The sequence below is a fragment of the Neopsephotus bourkii genome, unplaced genomic scaffold (assembly GCF_033783945.1).
Source record: "Neopsephotus bourkii isolate Nb327-2 ecotype Australia unplaced genomic scaffold, CSIRO-AGI_Nbou_v1 NB_196, whole genome shotgun sequence".
Classification (NCBI taxonomy): domain Eukaryota; kingdom Metazoa; phylum Chordata; class Aves; order Psittaciformes; family Psittacidae; genus Neopsephotus; species Neopsephotus bourkii.
Genome location: NW_026900709.1, coordinates 13,305,025 through 13,327,649, shown reverse-complemented (window position 1 = coordinate 13,327,649; position 22,625 = coordinate 13,305,025). Strand labels below are relative to the sequence as shown.

The window sequence follows — 22,625 nt, the reverse complement described above, 5'->3', positions numbered from 1 at the left end:
ATCCAGCTAAAGAGTGCCCTCAGCTGCACTTCAGCAGGAAAGATTTTTCTCTTGCTCTACAGATTGCTTTACTTTCAGAGGAAAGCGTTGAATCTTTATCAGTTTGTATATGAAGTGACTTTTGTTAAAGTGATGCCATATTGGTGGAATGTAATTGAAAACTACTTTTAAACATGTACAGAGTGTTACTCATTGGTCAGAATGGGATGTTGCTAGCATGGAGGTAAGATTCTGTAATGGATCAGAATTTGCAGCCAAATAGCAAATGGCTGTGACCGTGATTAGACATTCTCTGACGAAACTTCCTGGTAACTAATTTTGTAAACTGGAGCTGGTGAGTTAAATAATGTCAAGTATATTTGCGACAGATTTGTGAGAAGACTTACCCCTGGAACAGCTATCCCAAGACATGAAGCTACATGTTTCCATTCCCCAGCACCAGTGATTTTTGTTAGCTAAGTCTCCATGATGGAATCTGTACAGTGTTCTCAGTGTTTTCACAACTCTTCTTCCTTACTAATTTGTATAGAAGGGGTTGGACATACTGTAAATTGACAGAAAAAAAAATGCAAAATACTTTATTGGTTTTCCCTCTGCTCTCATATTCTCAGTGTCCTTCTTTTGCAGTCCTGTGGGCTTGTATCTTGTGTTCAATTCAAGGTATCTCTCGTGATGCTGGCAGTAGCTAGAAGTCTGTGCTAGTGAGATAAATTGTGAAGAATTGTGTTTGTGCAGCTAGTGCAAGCAAGTAGGTCATTTAGTATCTGAATGAGATGAAGTTTACAAATCCAGACAATAGTTAGGTGTAGAAAATATGTTGGAGAGGAACATGGAGAACACGGAGCTGGAATTGTATCTGGTACAGATGATTTAGTTTGTATTGCTCACAGATCCTAATTGTCTTTTGTATAGCTGACACGTGTTAAAAGTATACAGTTCATGAAGGGTATTTGTGGATGCTAAGAGACAAACTGTTTTCATGAAAGAGAGTTGACTTAGGAGCTGTGTTGATACCAACTTTGAAAGCGTTACTAGTTCAGATTACTGCTCTCACATGTGATGTGAAAGGATGAGGAGGAGAAATATGGGTGCAGATGCTAAAACTAGCTCCCTAGGAAGATTGATGTCCTTGTGGTCTTAGAGATTTTTTCCACTCTCCCAGCATTTTACTCCTCTTGAATTTTTTATGTGAGAAGAATTTCTATCCCAAGGAAAAATTTGTTTTGGTAATGGTTCATCCTTTAAAAAAACCCACCTCTTTGACCTTACATTAACCCTGGCTTGTAGAGTATTCTGGATAAGAGGCAATGCCACTGCCAGTCTGAAGTATTGCTGGATTTGTCTTGCCTATACTCAGGCAGAGAATCAGCAACATGTTACTGTTGGCTCTTTGAAGAGTCCTTCAGTGGGTTCAAGCAAAGACAGCCAAGATGTTACCCTGTTCTTGGACAGGCTATGTGAGCACATGTGAACCAGGCCATTCAGCAACAAGACCTAGTTTTCTTTCTTCACAGATGTACCACATAACAAGAGAGATGAAAGCGTATTTGATCAACTGTGGCAGAGAAGTTTGAGAAGCTCTGCAGAGCACTTCTGGCTTCCTGTTCCTTCCAGTGCTTCAGTGTAATAGACAGGAGTCAGTCTTAAGACCTGGAGCTCTGTATTAACTTATGGTAACAAGGAGATACCTATTCACTGTTGTGTGTAACTCAGGCAGTGTGTTTTTCAGGATGAAATCTCATTCATTTTTCAGACTGCTGTGTTCTTGGGAAGTAAAACTTCTCAAGATCAAAATATTGTATGAGTTCAAGTTAGAAAACTGTTGGCATAATAGGTAAGAGAGGAATTTGGTTTTGTGTTTTTTTTTGTTTTGTTGGTTGTTGTTTTGTTTTAGGTTGGTTTTTCTTTTCCCCTGCTACCAGTAAACCAACAAAAGAAACTCAGAGAAAGAGGGGGAAAAAGAAGTATTTTCTTCAGTAGTCACAACAAAGAACAGGAAAAAAAGCTTTCATATGTACCAAAGGGAGCCACTTCAGATACAGATGTGCCTCAACAGCTGGAGACTGGAGTCTCTTAGTAACAGTCCTTTAGCTGTGCCTGTGCTGTAGTTATGACCCTTTCACTGTGTAAAGAGTAACTACAAGGGTCCTTCAGTGTATTTCAGCTGGGCAAAAGCCATCCTCAGGGCTGATCATCAGATGCAAGATCCTTGATTCTGTTCACTTGAAATAGAATAGCAATTGACAGATAGGTGCTGGAAGATATTTTCTCTTGGACTGTGAATTTGGGACCAGTCCTGTTACCCTTCTGGTCTTTGCAGGTGTCCCTCTTATGAAAATCGAATACAGAGGTTTGTTTGACAGCCATGGAGAATGTACTTCTATATTTTGGGGGGAGGAAAGATATCTACTCCCTGCACCACCCATGTCTTCTCCTCTTCTTTTGGGAACCTTGTCCTGCCCTAATATCTGGAAAGCTGCATAAACCCTCTTTGAGTTCCAGCTTCAGAGTGGAAATGCTTTTCTCTGCTCTCCTTCTCAGACTTAACATGCCAGTATAAGTTTCAACACTAGATTCTTGTCTGAATGCTGTCAGGTAGCTCGCCTGCTGGAAGTGTGTCAAAATCAAAATGCGTTTCAGATGTTCGTAATAGGAATTGTATTGCTTGGTCTTTTTATGCTTCTTGCGAGTATTCAAAGGAGGCGTAGTTGTGATGGTTTTACTAATGCACTGCTTTTCCAAGCTTGCAATATTGTTCAAAGTGTGTGTGTCTCCCATTGAGTAGATCTTACGGTGATGAGAAAACAGACTCAGGTACCACAGAACAACCACTCTTCTTTTCTGCAGTTTTCTCTCTGTGTGTCTGATCACAATGTTACATTAAATCCTAATTATTATTTTTTGCATTATGTGGTATAATAACTTTATTTTAAAACTACAAGAAGGAAAATAAATACTTTTTGTTTTATTTTGGTTTTTCTTTTTTCTTTTTTTGCATCTAGATGAAGAAAACAGTTTACATGTTGTGGTAAATTGTGGGGAAGCACTACTGAAGAATAATACTTACTGGCCCCTGGTTAGTGATTTTATAAACATACTTTCACACCAAAGTGTGGCAAAGAAATTTTTGGAAGATCATGGCCTTCTGGTAACGTGGATGAATTTTGTATCATTCTTTCAAGGTATGTGACTTTGATAATCAGTACTAATACAAGGATCTTAAGACAGCTTAATGTATGCAGTAGCAAAATCCTTACAATGACCTGTATGTAAATATGTAAGTCATTAGTATTCTTATAAATCTGTATTCCTGCAAGGGAACAGTATATTCTAGAAAGCAGGTAGACTTGAAAATGATCTAATGGATGTTTGTCTTGTGTGGACTAAAGAGCAATTGCATCACACTTGACTGAGATGCATGCTGTCAGAATTCTCAGGTTGTATTTAAAGGGCAAATCGTAACTTGTGCTTGAGGTGTTTTACTGGTGAATTAAATATTTGGTAAATCAATCTGTGCATGTTAATGTCATCTGAACAGCAAGGACTGCAGTTACTAGCCAGCCAAGAGCTGTTTCTCTTTTCTGCTCTATTTCTGTTCAAACTTTGATGCTTGTTCTCATACTTTATCCATTATTCTGCTGCTAGATGGGATAGATTGGTACACTTTGTGGGTTGTTTGGTTTTTTTTTTTTTTTTTTTTTGTCTTATGGTGTGTGTGAATGCATAATACTTAAGACAATGCATTCCACTTAGTCCTAGTTCAATATTTTGGTTGTATAACTGTGCTTAAATCTGCGAAGGTATGAATTTAAATAAACGCGAATTAAATGAGCATGTGGAGTTTGAATCACAGACATACTATGCTGCCTTTGCTGCTGAGCTGGAAGCCTGTGCGCAGCCAATGTGGGGTCTTCTGTCACACTGCAAAGTTAGGGTAAGACCAACATTTCTCTTAGTTTTATTCATGGCTTACTCTAGACTTGTTGAACCTGAAAGGTCTGTCTGTTTTGTGTTTGGAAGGACTTGGGTTTTGCTGTCTTTTTCTACCAAATATACTGTGATCAACTGAAACCCTGTGTATAGTGATTATAGAATTCATGCTTGTACCTGATATATTGTCTCCAGAACTGGGACTACAAGATCAGGATGGGTACTGTCATTCTATATGACTGTATATATGGAATAATGTGATAAATGTCTCTGAGTCATTCTGTCTTTGTTTAGTGGGAAAGAAGATATATGTCATCCTAATGCGATTATAATGTTGATTATGTCTGTGAATAGGTGCTCTGTTATGATTGGAGATGCAGATTTTATGGGTCTGTGGTATTTTACTAACAACCTGAGATGAAAGCCTCATAGATTCTCACATCTCACGGTCTCCTAACTAAAACAAAGAGTTGCTACTATTTGCTAGACTGTAAGTTATAGTACAAATCCACTAGCTTACAGGAATACTTAACAGGTGAAAAAGCTTTTAATTAGTTATTTTTTATTAAATCGATACCTTTGAAATTAGCTTTTTAAGATACAGTTTAAATCAGGCAGTTGCAAAAGCCTTTCTGTGATGTAAGTTATGCTGACACATTATGAATATATCAATTTAAAAGTTTAAACTATCTTTTGAAAACTGAATTACAACTTTAGCTTTTTGAAGCATTGCTTCTTTTTAGCTTAAGATTGGGAAGGGTCTGCCTTTTAAAACCTGCATGATTCCTTGCTCTATCTGTCTGCTTGTCAGTTGTGTTTTCACCACCATATTTAAATCTTTTGCTCTTTCTCAGTAAATTTGAAAGTGTTTTAGAAATTTCATAGTTTAATGTACTTGGTTATTGAAACCTGATGGGTGGGAAGAGATTCCAGTCCGCGTCCCACAGGAGAGCAGATCCTGGCCACCATGGAGGGTGGAGCAGCAGGATGGGAGTGTGGCTGTTGTATTTCCTGATGAAAAAGGTGTCTGAGCCAGTCAGCACTTGCACAGTGTCTGGCTGGCTAAAGCACTGCTGGCTTTTGCTTGAGGAATGTGTCATACATATGCTAAGACTGTGAGGCAGGTCTGGAGTCTTATGTTTAGGGGGAAGAGAAGATTAAAGGAAAAGTCCATTAAGAAGTCAGGCTTTGTAAGTTCAGCTCACAGAGCAAATCGTTTTAGCTCCCACACAGCCTTCCCTTCTTCGTATCACTGCTTTTCTCCTGGAGGACAATGTATAGTTCTAGTCTTGAAATAACGATTTCATGATTTAATCTGAAATATATTACAGTTTTTAGGGCACTGTTAGAGAGTTATATGATGCAATCATTTTTAATAGAAAAACAGTGATGCTTACTTAAAACAGTTTTGGCTCATGTGGTACACTGGTTTCTCTTACTGCAGGAAACACAGGAATACACACGAAATGTTGTCAGATACTGCCTTGAAGCGCTTCAGGACTGGTTTGATGCTATCAACTTTGTAGATGAGGTAAATATCCCAAATGAATTTAAGTGAAGTACTGTGAAAATCTGATTAAACTTCAGAGGTGATACACTCCCTACTTTTTCATCACCGCCTTAAATTAAATAATAGTTCTAGGTACTGAATAAAAAAGGATTGCCACGCTGAAATTAGTTTGTAGTTAATATTTGCAGTGTTACATCCTAGGATTGTTTCTTGTAGGTTCTTGGTGATTTAGATTTGCTGATGCTAGCTTAAACAGTGAGTCTTAAAAGCATTGTCATTCATGTACTACTGCTCCAGTGAATGAGCTGAAGCAGTGACAAAACAGAAGTCCTCTTCTGATACGGTAGTGGGAGGCAGTTTTGCCACTTTAACAAGTGATACTCAATCATAGTAGTGTAGTTACCTACTGGGGATTTAGTAAGCTATTAACTACAGTTGTCTGACTAAGGAAATTTATGAATCATTAAGAAGTGCAGGGAATGAACTAATATGAAGTTAGTGGAAATTAAGACCGTGAAATGTAGACATGTGAGATACTGTTCATGGTGGTTGTGAAAAAGACACTTGTAGGTGTGTGGTTTTTTTCTTTTTAATATGTGATATTAAAATATCTTTATTTTGCTTTCAGCCAGCTCCTAACCAAGTTACTTTTCATTTACCATTGCACCGTTACTTTGCCATGTTTTTAAGTAAGGTAAGCACATGTTTTAGTCATGCAGATGGTGGAAATTCCCTGTTGAGTGTGATTGTTCCGTAAAGTGTATGCTTGCTTTTGTTTCTAGGCTGTCAAATGCCAAGAACTAGATCTGGATACAATCTTGCCAGATCAGGAGATGCTGATGAAACTAATGATTCACCCACTTCAGATTCAGGTACAGGCAGACTTCTGACTTTGCAGATGTAGAGGTATATAACAAAAAACAATTGCTGTCTGATTCTTTTAATCCTAGTCACTTAAACGTATTTGTAAGTATTTAACAAGGGCGAGTATGTCTTAATTGGGGAATATCAAAATAAGCAATATGTGACGATAACAGCTAGAATATACTGAGTAGTTAGGATTTTTTTTCCCTATTTCCAAAATTAAATATGTGGTGTTAGTTATCATACTCTGACAAGTATGATAATAATACTCACTATAGCACTTTCAAAAGTTTAAGGAGAACCGACCCTTTGAAAACATGGAATTACATATTTATGGAATAGCTACCAAAGGAGTGCAAGTCGAGAAGAAACCTGAAGCTGAAAATTTCCTACCTTAAATTGAAAAAGAGTTCAGGAAGTGATGCACTGTACCACTTTTTTAAGATTTACAATTCGTATTTATTTGTATGTCAGTGGTAATGAGCAGTATTTGTAATCACTGCTTTTATATCTAACATTTTTGCCTTCATTTTTGGAGTACTTTTCAACATTTTAATAAATGCATAAATCACTTCATTGGCCTTGATAACTTTTGTGTCTGAAATATGCTTTTATATGAAAGTATAGTATATGTTTCATAAACTTGCAGGGGTTCCTCTTCATCCCTCACTCTCCAGAAGTATGCTGGTATAAAAAAGGTGTTATGTATGAAGAAGTAGTGTGTATGTATCTATGTGTAATAATATATCGATGATTTGATAATGTTGGCCTGAATAGCTGAATATTCCTGAAATATTTGTAACTTTTTATTTTATTTTCCCTCAACAGGCAAGTCTTTCTGAAATTCACAGCAATATGTGGGTTAGAAATGGTCTACAAATTAAAGGGCAGGCCATGACTTACGTGCAGTCTCATTTCTGCAATTCGATGATTGATCCTGACATTTATCTGCTGCAAGTAAGTTATGTTTTCTGAGAAGCCAAGCCAATGCTTGTTTACAAATGAACTGCTGAATCAAATGGATTTATTCTCTTTCCACAGGTCTGTGCCTCTAGGCTGGACCCGGATTATTTTATTTCATCTGTTTTTGAAAGGTAGGGTTAAAAGATGAATGTTCTTGTTCAGTGTTGTACGAGCTGTTGACTAATTTATTCCATGTGAGAGAAAAGTGGCATAACTGGTACACGTCTTCAGTGGTGCAACTGTGCCTAGCCAAAACTAACACTTAAGGGCTCTACTGAAAGAGGTATCTCAAGGTATATCCTTGTTTTTATATGGGATTGGCTTTTGATTCTGAATAAAACTGGGGTTTGAGAACAGATTTACTTGCTTTAGCTTTTATATATTCATACATGTAAGGTGTTTTCCTGTAGAATAAATATCACAATGGCACATTCCATAATTAAACAAAAAGTCCAAATTTTAAAAAAGAGTGTTTTCTTGTATGTTTGTATGATGCATTGCACTATGCATTTCAGTTTGTATTAATTACGGGTTGCTGAATGAATGGAATCCCGAGTTTATTGTTACATTTCATATTGGTGTTTTAATGTTGGAGAATGATAACTTCACTCTTTCCTATGTAGATTTAAGGTGGTAGATCTCTTAACAATGGCATCACAGCATCAAAATACAGTTCTTGATTCAGAGCATGAAAGGTCAATGTTGGAAGGAGCCTTAACGTTTTTGGTCCTTCTGTTAAGTCTTCGTTTACATTTAGGTAAGAATTGCTGCTTTAGGAATACTTGTATGTAAATAGCATGCCTGTTTATATTCAACATTTAGTAGCTACCATGAAGCTGATTAATCACATAGTAAATTAAAGCATTTGATACTTGGTTTCATTTTTGCCACTTACTGAATTACAGTGAGGTTGGTGAGACAAACTGAAACAGGTTGCCCAGAGAAGCTGTGGCTGCCTCATCCGTGGCAGTGCTGGGGCTTGGAGCAACCTGCTCTAGTGGAAGGTGTTCCTGCCCATGGCAAGGGGGTTGGAACTAGATGAACTTTAAGGTCCCTTCTAACCCAAACAATTCTATGATAATACGTAGAAATTCAGGGGAAAAGCCTTTAATACAAGTGGGCGATTTATATATGTGATCATCCTTTTCAGAAAGACAGCAGGTTTACTTTGTGCCTATGTTTTCTGACTGAAAATTTGTTAATGTTTGTATCAAGTTTAACTTGCATTTAATGATAAATGTATAGCTGAATGTGTGTTTTAAAATCACATTATTTTAATGGCTTTTAAAATGTTACCCTTCTAGGAATGACAGATGATGAGATCCTCAGAGCAGAGATGGTTGCCCAACTCTGTATGAATGACAGGACACACAGTTCATTATTGGATCTTATATCCTTGGAATATATTAATTAATGTGCACATATGAGAATGACAGGTACCTGGATAGTAGTAGGATTTTTGAGCTTAAACAACATGTTTTCAGCTTACATAGTTATAAAAAATCATGTGAAGTTGTGTTTGCATGTACTTATCAGCAAAGGCATTTGCTCCAACTTTGTTTTTTCTTGCAAAATATGCAGTAGATCGTAATAGTTTTAATACTGATCCAAAGTGCTGAACTGTTCTTTTATTATTTTTTAAACAGTACAAAAGTCTTTTAGGTGTGAGGTGATAAGTCTGTTTTCCAGTAGTATTTTTTAAAGTTTAGCCAAGCATCACCTTATCCGGATTTGAGCCTTCGTTTGTAGCTAATTTTATGACAGTATAAAAAGCAGCCACTATATGCTATATTGGCGTTTGCTATCAATAGCTAAAAATGCAGATAATAGCAATTCTGAATGCTGCTTTAAAATGAGAGGGGAATGCGTATGTCATGGGGGAAGCACCTTACTTGAAGAATAACAAAATCTAGGCAGTCTTTCTGCAAAGTGAAATATGGTTCATGTTCCCAAACAGTTGAATACAAATGCTCCGGTCTTAGCTGCTATCAGTGTATTAGGCTTTGTAGGCAAATGGATTTTGGTGATTGCCCAAAAGCGCCCAGAGATAGGGCTATCCCTAATAATTCCTTAATTATTAGGGCTATCCCTAATAATTCCCTAATACTAGAAATTTATAAAGATGAGAAAGAAGATAATTTAAAATATGTTACAAGAATTATTATTGCTATACCATGTAGTGACACAATCACCTAAGTATGTAAAATAAGCAGATCACTTAAAGGGGTTCACTTAACTCTGTAAAATAAGTGAATAATTTCTACAAGCAATCACGTTTCCTTATTTGTAATTGCTGCTTGTGATTTGGGGTAATGCCTGTAGGTCACTTGAGCATTGCTCTCAAAAATGAGAAATAACCAAAAATGAGAAATAACCAAAATGGAGAATTACTTAGTGTGTTTATGGATCCCAAACTATTTACTGCATTTGGCTGTAAATGTAAAATATTCTTGCTATGAAGAGATCCAAAGTGTTAGTAAATAAGGGCAAGTATAAAAAAGTATATACACTACAGGTAGCAGTTCTTATTTCTCATTTAATAATTCTCTTCAGCCAAGCATGTAGCAATTGGCTTGCTTTAAAAAGTTTAGTGTTTAAGAGGCTTTGATTCACTTCACTAATGGTTATTGTTCTGTAGCAGCTGGAGCATACAGACCTCTTGTGGTAAACACAGAGCACTGCTGAAACGTAGCCTCTGAAATGAGTGGCTGAAATTGTCAAGAGGGGAGCAAGATGCTGTGTACTGCTTTCCTTAACACAAACATTACATTCCAGAAAACCCCAATCCTAAAAGTGGTATTATTCCAGGAAGCTTAAGCTTTGAGTCGGTCTTATCAGCAGTTGCTGATTTTAAAGCTCCTGTTTTCGAACCCGGAGGTTCTATGCAACAAGGAATGTATACACCTAAAGGTACAGTAACCAGTGTCCTCTTGTAAAATACTCGGTGGTAAGATGCTTATCCAGAGGTTTCTTTTTTAAGAAAACAAACCAACAAGTAGAAAAGCCCAACTGATGAATGAAAAGCCCAACTGATGAATAAAAATCCTGCCTCACCCTCCTTACAAAAGCCCCAAACCTACCACCACCAAAATCCCACAAAATTTGTTTTGACTTTTTCATGGTTGTCTGTCTCTTCTGTTGAAGAGCACTGCTAAAGACTGTTAGTAGGTTTTAATAATTTTATTTTGATCTAGAGTGAAAATGAGCATCTCATATTAATTGAGTATCCTTAGAAAACAGGGGGAAAAGGGAGAACTGAAAAACTGTTATTTATATTTCACTGGTCTGCATATGTCATTACTCATGGGATTTAGAAAAGTCTTGATTTACATTGTTCAGTCTACAACTGTTAGCACTAGTGAGGTGTCAGTTGCAAAGATACTCTTTGAACTTCTCTGCATTTTCATTAATAAAGGTACCATGATATGTAATTCATTCTTTTGCATTGCTTAACTATCTTGGTATACTGTAACATTTTTCCTAGTCAATAGTGAGGGTCTAGAACAAAGTTCAAGCTGGACAGGTTACAGAATGTTGTTCTGTAATTCTACAGTGCATACAGCACAAAAATGACAAGTTTCTTCCCCCAGCCAACTCATCATCTAAATTGAACTCAATACAATATTGGTATATCAAAGGAGAGGAAAAACTTAGCAACTCAGTGTTCCATTAGTGTTTCCTGTCACTGAGCAGATAAGCCTGTAGGAATTTGAAATGCTCCATGTGTTCTGGTTGTGCTTCAGCTCATGGCAAAGCTGAAGGGATTAACTCCTTCCTCCCCTGTGTACCTCCCTTGAGAACTAGCAGGGTTTGGTCTGACAATCTTGAAACCATTTGGTTTGTAGGCTGTGGTCTTTTGTGGATTTGGTTTTTGTTAGTACAGTATTAGTTCTCAAATTAACTTGTTCGCTAGTTTTTGTACTGGGAAATTGATGAGTCAGCCAAGCTCTCACTTTGTACACAAATGAGCAACCAGTGAGGTAATTTTGTGAAACTTCACTTTTGGGAATTAATTTGTTCTAGTTCCTTGATGTATAATTAGGCAGCTTAACACCTGTGTATTTAAAAGAAGTTTATTTTAATGCAATGTAAACTGTGTTTCCTTATGTGCTGTCTGTTTTTTTCCTTGAGCTTGTGACATGCTGGTCTTTTTTGTGAAGGAAAAAAAAATAAGATTGATTTTCAACTACAAAACTTTAGGGAGCATTATAGTTGGTTTTGGTTGCTTGGTTTTGGTTTTGAGTTTTGGGGTTTTCTCTTTATATTTGGGTTCTTTTAACGTGTTTTACCTCTGGAGTAGATAGTTTATCTTAAAGTGTGGGGTTTTTTTTGTGGTTTTTTTTTTTTTTAAATCTCATCTATGGCAGTGAATACTGAAGTGATTTGTAGCACAGTGTAAAATCTCTTTTTCTTACAGTAATACAAAACTGAAAGAGCTTCTGCAGAAATAAAGCCAGTATGGTTTTCTTGCGTATTACAGCCTTTTAAGCGTTACAGTCTTTGTAAGACTATATAGGTTCCCAAAAAGAATGATGATACTCCAGTTGCTTTTAAGAATTGTAGTTTGTGGCCTGTCACTCTTTAAGCAAGTCACATAGAGATCCATTTCTCCTAATCCTTGGCTTTCCTAAATTTAGGGGAAAAATCTACTTTACGATCACCAAAGTCCCAGATTCTCCTCAATGAACCATCAGTTTGAAGAACAGGGCATAGTTTTTCCTGTTATCTGTGGATTTGTGTGCTGAAGGTGCTAAGTGTGTGCTTTTCTAATACTCCCTATATGGTCTCTTAGTCGTTTTTCCTAGTTGTGCACCTAGCAGCCCAAACAAGCTTGGTCTGTGTTTCAAACTGCAGTAGTAAACTATGTCCAGAAAAAAATGTGTTTTTTGCAAGCTAAGTTTGATCGTATTTCATACATAGTGGAAACTATGCTAAGTGTTCTCTCTCAGCACCATATGAGTGCATCTGTAGAACTGCTAACAATAGCAGGGGTTAATAGGAGGATAGACTGCTTGTCTTCCCACCTGGGGGAATTTAATCTCAAAAGCTGGTAAAGCTGCTTAGTTTTGCCTGGGAAAACATTAAAGAATATTGTAAGCACTTGTTTTGTGTTATGCCTGCTGGTGGAGCTAAAATTCTGTACCTACTGGGTTTCTTCTTCCTTTTATGGGGTCGTTGAATCTTGCCTTCGTTTGCTGTGCTACCAGAGCTAAGGACTTCAGAACAATTAATAGAATGAACGTCTTAATTTGGCTTTAAGTTGGAAACTTAGTTTTATTTTATTAAATAACCTGTAAATAAAAAAAATAATTGGTTAAATGGGATATCTTTGTAGTCTGTTTTGACTTTCCTGTTTATGATTGCTCTGAAAAGCCAGTCTGCATGTTACTTTAGAGCTACTGAATTAAACAGAGATAATGAAGATTTTAATGCCAAAATAACACATAGGTTTTAGTTTTAAAAGGCATGTTTGTAAATGATTGGTCATAACTGTTTTTGGAGAGGAAGGTTAGCCATTTTCAAGACTGAACAAAAAATTGTATTGTAGTCATTTGGTTCACTGCATTTAGTAGTTAAATATCACCTACATGCTAAGTGCTCTGCACTCTTCCTGTTTTCAAGAGGGCTTATGATTATCAAGTACCAAACGAAAAATGTTGTAAGACTTTTCTTACAAATTAAAAAGAGCAAAACAAGATGCGTACTGCAAGGTGGTTTTTGGTACTGCCTTCATATACTTACAATTGGATAAATACACTTAATTTTTAAATTTAATTTGATTTTTTTTTAATATCCTCAGCATATATTGCAACTGTTAGTTTACCAGAAATATCTTCCTTTTCTTTTTATGTTTTATCCCACGTTGCAAATTTTTACATAACAGAAAGGAAAAAGATAAAGTAAAACAAAACTTGTTAACAGAAAAGATCTATTGCCTTAATAGATTGTTAATTTATTATTTTTGTTTTGGAGCTAATAAAAATTTCACCAAAGATACTGTTCTGACCATCAATACTAGTAATTATTAGTTCAGTAAGTATTATTAATAATAATTATTAATATTACTGTACTTCATTTCAGAAATTATTATAAAAAGCTAGTGAAGAAGAGAATCTAGAATAAGTTATAAGTTCTTTAAAGAGAATTTTGACATGTAACTTCTTTCAAACAACAGCTGAAGTTTGGGATAAAGAATTCGACCCGGTCATGGTAATACTTCGAACGGTTTACCGTAGAGATGTGCAGTCTGCAATGGACAGATACACAGCATTGTAAGTTGGATCCTTTTTAGAAATGTAACATCCTGTTGTTGCTCATTGCACAATAATATTTTTGTTTTCACTGTCTGGTAGCACTAATCATGTGCCAGTGTTTTCAGGCCTCAGGTTTGCCCTTGAGTAAATAGTTTATAAATGTAGAAGCAGTATCAGGGCTTCGGTTAGCTTAGCCTGTTACTCTTCCATAAATATTCAGAAATACATAGGAAGTTCCACAGGCTAAGTAGTGAATGCCATCACAGATGAAATACTTAACCAGAAGTTAGTATTTAAAAATCAGTTACAAATTACTTAAAAAAAGCAGCCTTACCTATTTTTATTTTACATTTAGGTACATGAAGCACAGTATTACAGTGTTCTGTGTTTTGAAATAATACTGAAGACAGTGTTTTTCTGTGTATTCCCCCATTGCAGAAACCATAGGTGAATTAAATACTGATCTAAATACAGGGAAAAAACATTTGTGGAGCTCTCCTAAGTTCTAAGAAGCAACATTATTTGGTCTTAATTCTTACATCCCTTAATCCTTAACATTCCATCCCTTACAGCTTCTTATCCTTATAGATTTTGATTTCAGGTAATTTAATTTGGTTGTCTCTTTTTTTACACACCTTGGGAGTAAAAAACAAGGTTAAAAAGCCCGTATAATAAACTTTGTGAAATAATCCTCTGCCCCTCTGCTCATTTCATTAAGTCAAAGGATCATCATAAATGTACATTGTAAGGAATTTTGAATAGAGTAATGTTCTGTTGAATAACTGCATTATTTACTGAACTGGATTCCAGCTCCTTAGAAATTTGAGTCCATGTTGAACTTAACACTTAATATTTAAGTTCACAGATATGGTAACACTGGTACTGTCAGCTATAGCCAATGTTAAAGCTGGAGAGGGACTTTTTACAAGGGCATGTAGTTACAGGACAAGGGGAAATGGCTTTGAACTAGCAGAGAGTAAATTTAGATTAGATATAAGGAAGAAATTATTCTCTATGAGGTTGGTGAGGAGCTGGAACAGGTTGCCCAGAGAAGCTGTGGCTGCGCCATCCCTGGCAATGTTCAGGGCCAGGTTGGATGGGGCTTGGAGCAACCTGGTCTTAGTGGAAGGTGTCCCTGCCCATGGCTGGGAGGTTGGAACTTTTAGGTCCCTTCCAAACCATTCTGTGATTCTATGATTTCTATGTTCGGAGTTTCCTGGTATTGCCTGTAATCCATTCCTACAGATGTGAGATTTCTATGTTCAGTGTCTGACTAACATGGATATTGGTGAAAAGTTTTCTGCCTCTTTGATGTGCCTCTTAGAATGAAAATAGAATTCTTAAATTCATAGCTTAATTTAATAGCAGTAATTGAAAATTCATTTAACTTTATAAATAAAGGTCATTTAAATCAGTGTTAATCCACAGAAAAATAAGAATGGCTTCAGTTTGTGTATGTATTCCTGGTTTTGGAATGCTGCCTTAGAAATGCTCATCAATTCTAAAGTCAGGCTAAACAAAAAGAATGCAGGGTAATTATCTGTAATGGTGGCAGTTGTCTACATTATTGTAGCATTTAACATATGTCTCATTTCTTTCAACAGTTTAAAGCAAAGTGGTAAATTCCCTGGGAACCCATGGCCTCCTTACAAGAAGAGAACACCACTGCACCCAAGTTACAAAGGTCTCATAAAGCTTTTGCACTGTAAAACTCTGCACATTGTACTGTTCACACTTCTTTATAAGGTACAGTCATAATTCTCATTAAGTTCAGTATCTTATTTCTGTTTTTTTTCAGAACAGGAGTTCTTAGAAGCATGATACTTGAATAGACCATTTGGAGTAGTCAAGTTTAAATTGATATAATGGTTGGTGGGTTGATTGGTTGGGTTGTTTTCCAAGTCTAGTATGATGATGTTTTTCAACCATTTTCATGATTTCATGAATGATTATTTCATATATATATATATATATATATATATATATATATACACTAAATCAGGTACCCCAGTGGATTAGCAGTTCTACTCTGTGGAAAGCTATCTTAACTGTCAGAGTTACTATTTGAGTTGTTGCTTCTTGATAGTTCCAGGGAGCATAGTGGTGTGAGTAGTGTTACTTTGGCTCCCACTGCAGTGCTTCAGGGCATCAGCAGCCTCTTCAAATATATGCAGTCTTGATGGCTTTAGATCCTCGGTGGCAGATATGCCTCATAACTGCAGTTGGTTCTAACATCACTTCCCAGGCACAGTTCTGGCTTTTGATAATGTTATAGCACTTGTTTTTCAGGACTAATTGATGCCTTTAAATTGTGTTTGTTTTGTCTTTGGCAGTTGGCTGCCCTTTTTAAGAGAAGGACATCCTTCTTGAAGAGTACATTCATCAGAAAACTTTGAATGTGTCTTTGTGTTTGAAAGTGTTTTCGCAGCACTGTGCTGCAGATGCAGATGAGGGCCTATAAGAAGTGGTTTGATTAAGTAGTACTTTTCCTGGGCAGACATTCCTTTTGTGCTGTCTTAAGTGCTCCCAGCTCCCCTAAAGCTCATTTCATTTCACTGTTAAACTTCAGTTGAATAGAAAATATTTTTTGTAAAATATAGTAAAAATGTGTTATTTATAAACAGCTGTGCTTATTCCCATGAGTTGTTACAGCTGATTTCTTTCTCTAGTAAAGTATCTTGTAAGTTGTCAGTATACCGTTGAAATGAATGAAGACTTAAGATTTTACCTGAATTCATTCAACAGGTTTCACCTTTATGTCAGAAAAGGAGTTTATCTCAAGAGCTTCTTATTGTTTTCACATTAATTACTTCAGTAAACTGTAGGTTTGGCTGTAACTAGTGTAATTTCAAAAAACTCCCTTAAAAGAATGTATAAAAATGTTACTATTTTACTACTAATTCTCCTTTTTCCTTAATGCCATCCTCTTATGAGTAATACTCATTTCTGTAGTAGCCTGTCTACAATGAAATTTTCAGCATATTTTGTCATCCTCTTTTTTGGCAACTTGCACGCTCTTGCCATTTTCTTTCCCTTAAATCAGAAGCTTTTATCAAGAGAAAAGCTGTTTGGGTTTTTAATTTCAGCAGCACTGCTTCTTCCTCTCAGTGCATTGAAAGCTGTGTTAGAAGAAAGATACGGGAATTTATTAAATTCAAGATAAGGTTATTCAGTATTTATAATTAAAAAGGATTATGTGAAGATGGTTGTGAACTAAATTAATGTTAACCCTTCTGGTGTTTCCAGTTATCTAGGCATTGCTTATAAGACTAGGACGTAAAGGCCTTCTGGTGACTAGTCACGTGAAAAAAGAAGAGGGGAGGCTGGGGGCAGTTCTTTGCTTGTACCTGACAGTAGTGGTATCTGTGTGGCTTTATCTGGCAGTTTGATGTTAAATTAAATTGCAGCTTGAGCTAGCAACCATTTGAAAGTACAAGTTTGTTTGATTGGAAAGATGTAAAGTTAAATTTTGCTGTTGTGGTGATGCTCAAAGGTCAATTTTTTCTAAATCTCAAAATAATTTTTAGTAATCTTAAAAATAATTATAAAACCTGGGGATAGGAAGTGTGTTATCCAGGAAACTTTTGCAAGTTAGGTATAGTCGAATCTTAAAGGACTGAGTGGAATAATGATTTCCTGTCTATTAAATACAGCACTGTTTTTGATCCATCTCATCCACATCTTATTTTGTAGTAGTGCTCCATTGCTATTATTGAAGAGCTATATTAATGTTGCTACTATTCTTGGCTTACTTGGAAGTTTATGTTGGGGTTTTGTTTGTTTGTTTTAATCCTATAGCATAATCAGGTATTGAGCTGGAGCGTTCAGTCATAACAAGAGCGAAATGTAAAATATCCTGCTGATGTTTCAGAGTAGGTATTCCAGGAAATTGCATAGGAAATTCACTGCTCTTGAAAATAATTTTTTCCTAACCATATTTTTGTGCATATGATAGGGCTTAGAAAGTGTTACTGTGCAACAAAAATAAAACTATTTTACATGCTAGAATTGGTGCTCAGTGTCAACCGGGAATACACTGAGGTAGCAAGTGGTGTTACTGTGTTCTGCCTCTCCGGTCTTTTCTTTTTTAACTGATACTTGTGTATCATGATAGAAACAAAAAAAACCAAACCAAACCAAATCCAGGCAAAAATCAGTATATGTGACTCAAGACATTCTTCTGCCTTTCCTAGTGTGGCTAACCTGGAAAGTCATGCTCTGAGGCACTATTTGTAGGTAGTATACTGAGCTACTTTCTTTACCATCTAGTTTGTTAGAGCTGTCCATCAGGTTTTTACCAGTTTTGGGGTTTGGGTTTTGTTTTTTTTGTAATAGGGATTGTGAAACTCTCAAAGATGGAGGCTTCTAACATGTGAATGTCTTCTTTTTTTTCTTTTTTTCTTTTTTTCCCCCCCTCACTCCCTAGATATTAATGGATCATCAGAATTTATCAGAACATGTGCTCTGCATGGTTTTGTATTTGATTGAGCTGGGACTGGAAAATTCTCCAGAACAGGAGTCAGATGAAGAGGTAAGAATAAATTCTGTCTTTTTCATTAAAATATAAAAGTATTGTCTAATGATTCCATGTTCTTTAAAAATAGATGTTTATTAAAATTATAATTTTACCATGGAATAAAACATCTTTACTTAAGCAGGAGGAAACTTTCAACAGTTTCTGTATATATAACCTGGTAACACAGATTGGGTACATCTTTACTACTCTGTAAATTAGTACATGAAATTAGATGCAAAAAAAAAATTAAAATTATTGATTATGAAGCTTGCTTAAAATATCTGGATTTTTCAACTGAAATATTTATCACTGAGCATGTTATTGCTGAAGTCTGTATCTTGTAGAATATGTCAGTTAGCCAAAGTTTTAACATGCTTTTGATGAGAATTTGGATATAAAGAGCCATTATTTTCGTGATTCCAGATTCTCTTAATTTTTCCTGCTGTTTAATATTGCTTTTATGACTACAGATCTGCAACTTTTTTTCTCCTTCAGAGATTGACTTTGTATAGTTTGGATTTTTTTTTTTTTATTAATCTTAGATTGTACAGCTTTGGATTTCTCCGAGTAGTTCCTTTTACTTCTGTTACATAGGTCTGATGTCTGTATTTGATTATATTAAAACCAAATGTACAGATCTATGTACTTAGCAGGCCTGTAGTCCTCATGGTTGGCTTCAGTCATATGATTTTAAAGAGGTGTATCAGCTCTAATGAGATACATAATGTTCAGCATACTTGTTCCTGTGTCATGGAGAGATGGTGGCCTCTGTAATGCAATTATAAAACCCACATGAATTACTGTAACATATAAAAGCAAGTATATTTCTTTCTTTATTATTTTAGGAATCTGCAGGTGGTCAAGAGCGTTGCCATGATAGTTGGTTTCCAGGTAGTAACTTGGTTTCTAATATGCGTCACTTCATTAACTATGTCCGAGTAAGAGTGCCAGAAACTGCTCCAGAGGTGAAGAGGGAGCCACCTGCAAGTACAAGTTCTGATGGTTTAGCTTCATCGCAAGTAAGTATATACAAATACCATTTTTTCCAGAGTAGTTTAAGTTATTTCCTGTTTGGTCTTTTTTGTTAGGAGTTTTTTTTCACTGTTTTTATGAATTGCTTAGGAAATTTTTTTTCTCCAGTAATCTTTTGAGTGTACTGATAACAGAAACAGAAGTTATTTCAAATGATACCTCCTTGCAAATGATGTATTTAATGACTTTTCTTTTTTTTTTGTCCTCAATCTACCAGAGTTCAAGGCGGAAGAGCCTCCAGAGAGAGGTAGATCTGTGTGCAGTTTGTTCTAAGCAATCAACTTAGCAACATGGCTTTAATTGTGCTCACCTTAACATTCAGTGAAATCTAATTTTCCTGAATTTCCTCTTAATTCATATTGCAAGGACTCATGCTTTTTTCATATTATTGAGTGTAATCTTAGGTAGTAGATTTTTAAACAACGAAATGCTCTTAATTTTTAATACATATTTTGAAATAAAAGCTTTCTATCAAATATAAAATATCATTGATAGCTTACTGCTTGAGCTTTGTGTTTAGGCCCGTTTTGTCTTGCCAAGATATTACTAACATTTAATAATGTAGAGTAGTCTTAGCATTCCTGAATTTAGAGAACTTTTAACCTTACATTGAAAGTGCATTTAAAATTATTAATGGCAAGTTTATTTGGTTTGGGTTTTTGGGTTTTTTTTTGAAAACAAAATGAACATGTAAACAGTGGGATCCTGAAAAATTTATATCTAGTTGATAATACCGCCTCTGTGTCAGGAAAACTTTTGTATACAGCACTTCCTATTACTGTATGCCAGACCTAGTGGAACATAATGGATATTTCTTTTGCATGTTAATGCTAGAAAAATAGATCAAAAATTAGGTAGCTGCGATGAAATAGATTAGAACATAAGGTAGGTGGGGGGTGATTGTCAGAATCCCATTTTTATGTTTGATCTCTGAAGAATTTGATGTCTCTTGGCTGGTCAGAGTCCTGAGAAGGGTAAGATGTAAAGCATTCTGAATTTCATGTTCAAAATACTGAGGAAACATCTCTGCTAGGGATTCAATATGTGTGAGTTTCTTCCATGTGCCCTTAATTTGGAACTGAAAGCAGGTTAGTTTAGATAGAACAGGGCTCTGTCATTAATGTAACTACACTCATGCTCATGTATCTTGAACAGCAAGCTTCTGCATCTCAACTAATAAACCTACACAAAATGGATAGTGCCTGTGGGTATGTGTGGGCTCACCTGTGTTCACCTCTGTGGATTATGAGTTGCATTGTGCAGCAGAGCTCAGTAGGCTTAAATAAGGACACTGAAATTAAATGAAAATTCTAGAAGTTATGAATATTCTAGAAAAAGTAAGGAAATATTTCTTTGGAAAACAGACTTCTGAGTTAGACTACAGCAAAGCCAGTTGTTGTTTGTTCTGGTATGAATGACATTTTCATTTTGTACCTGGCTATTTATGCAGCTATTACAGATTTGCATAAAAAACATGGTGTGTGGGCTTACTCTTTTCCTATACCAAAACCCAGTGCTTTTTGGAAGGGGAAAGGAAACTTCAAATGTTTCGTGCTTTTCCTCCTAGCTTAAAATATTTTTTATAGTTTTATAAATGTGTATTGTCTATACTTGTATTTTTGAAAATTAAACATTGTAATCTTTTTTTTTTTCTTTTCCCCCAAGAACTCGGGGACAGCTCAAGTGTTCAGTTTGGTCGCAGAACGCAGGAAGAAATTTCAAGAGATCATCAATCGAAACACCACTGAGGCAAATCAGGTGGTTCGGCCCAAAACGTCAATGAAATGGTCTGCACCTGGAGCAACTCCACAGCTAACCACAGCCATTCTAGAGGTCAAGGAAAGCATTCTGTCCTTGCTGATCAAATTGCATCATAAACTCTCAGGAAAACAAAACTCTTACTATCCTCCATGGCTAGATGATGTGGATGTTTTAATCCACCCAGAAATTCCAAGATACTCTCATGGTGATGGAATGACAGCAGTAGAAAGAATTTTATTGAAAGCTGCTGTACAGAGCAGATTGAATAAACGTATAATTGAAGAGATATGCAGAAAGGTGACACCTCCTGTACCACCAAAGAAGATCAGCTCTGCAGAGAAGAAAACTTTGGATAAAGAAGAAAGGTAACATTCATAACAAAGTAAAGGGGCAGTAGAAGGGCAGTGTGTGTTATGCATCTATTCACAAATCTCTCTCTAGGCCTTTGCAGGAATTGCTTATGAAAAAAATGTCTTAATTCTACTTTTTCTTTAGCCATTTTGAATATACATGTTTTACATGGGTATTGAGGAAGAACGTGCACCTTGCTAATTCGATCTTTACATTAGAAAATTTTCATAATGATTTTATGTTATATACATAGTCAGCCTTTGTGTTGTCATGTATACCACTTGTATACAAAGGTGAAGAATAAAGTTTGTGTTAACTTTTGAGGCTTAACCTCAAGATGAGTTAGACATTTTTAGACATTTATTTCATGTTGTTTGTTCATTCACATGGACATATCACACTATTATTATTTTTGTTTGTTTAATATATGTGGCTTTGGTAATTCTGCCTTTTGTGTGCTTGTTCTGTATGTTCAGTTTTGAAATTCTGGTTTCCATTTTTAATAGTCTTTAAACTTTTTTAAATTATATTGCTGTTTTCTTGTGATGTGCCCTGAAGACCTGCATGCCTGGTGCCTAGCTTGGGCTGAAATTTTTTTTGGGAAAAAAGACAATTTCAAGATTGAGGTTGGTGCATAATGGAGTCTTGAGAGCACCCAAATTGCTAGGTGTATTGAAACTGAATGCTGAGAGCCTGATTCTCTTCTGCTTTTAACAAATGTGTTGGCAAGTGCGTCCTGTGGAAGATCAAAGAGAGGACAGCAACCAGAGCAGAGAAGTAGAGGTGAAAACTAGGACTGGTAGGAGCAGAGCTGAAGACTGGGAGGAGAAAACTTCTGATTGATGTAATAGTGAGCAAAGGCAAGTTGCCGGGTCAAATGAATATTTGACGTGGGAAGACTCAAGCTGGCAAGTTGGGGATTATAGGGAAGAACTGGGGTGTCAGGGCAGAAATACTCAGCGAGGAATAGCAAATGAGAGAACCAATTTTTAGTGAAAATCGTTATGGGGGAGGAGTTTTGAGAGTTGATAGGAGAAGGAGGAACAGGAATGCAAATGCCTGGAAGGTACGAGTGAGAGGTTGGCGTTCAGGGGGCATGTAATAGAGCCAGCCGGAAAGAAGAGTTGGCTGGAGGCAGGGAGAGGAGAGTGGGAAGAGATTGGTAACTGGAACAATGCATTTGAAGTGAGAGGATTGTGGTTAGTGTTAGAACATTGGAGTGTAGAGAGTGTCAAGTCAGAGTGCTTGCCACACGAACTGAAGTAGAGACAGAGCACAAGCTGGAATGGACAAGAATAGTATACTTTGTCCATGCAGTATATTGGCATATTAATGGTTTATGTAACCAGACTACAGTTCTATAAATTTGGTTCTATAAACATGCAGCCATCTGGCTCAGTTGATTTCTAGATTAGCTACCTTTGTTCATCCTACCATTCTTACT

The 22,625-nt window shown here is 36.2% G+C and overlaps 1 protein-coding gene across 10 annotated transcripts in view; it reads left to right on the top strand.

Moving 5' to 3' along the window:
* UBR3 (ubiquitin protein ligase E3 component n-recognin 3) overlaps window positions 1-22,625 on the top strand; it is a 109,419-nt gene that overhangs the window by 32,504 nt on the left and 54,290 nt on the right. For 8 of the 10 annotated variants that reach the window (XM_061342829.1, XM_061342810.1, XM_061342779.1 and 5 more), the window contains 16 exons: window positions 3,003-3,182; window positions 3,801-3,934; window positions 5,375-5,461; window positions 6,069-6,134; window positions 6,223-6,312; window positions 7,133-7,261; window positions 7,346-7,398; window positions 7,891-8,024; window positions 8,572-8,659; window positions 10,038-10,177; window positions 13,443-13,539; window positions 15,126-15,267; window positions 17,948-18,052; window positions 18,883-19,056; window positions 19,287-19,316; window positions 20,735-21,195. In XM_061342829.1, the coding sequence (XP_061198813.1) occupies window positions 3,003-3,182; window positions 3,801-3,934; window positions 5,375-5,461; window positions 6,069-6,134; window positions 6,223-6,312; window positions 7,133-7,261; window positions 7,346-7,398; window positions 7,891-8,024; window positions 8,572-8,659; window positions 10,038-10,177; window positions 13,443-13,539; window positions 15,126-15,267; window positions 17,948-18,052; window positions 18,883-19,056; window positions 19,287-19,316; window positions 20,735-21,195 (2,110 nt within the window). The remainder of the gene's footprint in view (window positions 1-3,002; window positions 3,183-3,800; window positions 3,935-5,374; window positions 5,462-6,068; window positions 6,135-6,222; window positions 6,313-7,132; window positions 7,262-7,345; window positions 7,399-7,890; window positions 8,025-8,571; window positions 8,660-10,037; window positions 10,178-13,442; window positions 13,540-15,125; window positions 15,268-17,947; window positions 18,053-18,882; window positions 19,057-19,286; window positions 19,317-20,734; window positions 21,196-22,625) is intronic. The other 2 variants (XM_061342803.1, XM_061342795.1) reach the window with 1 other exon arrangement.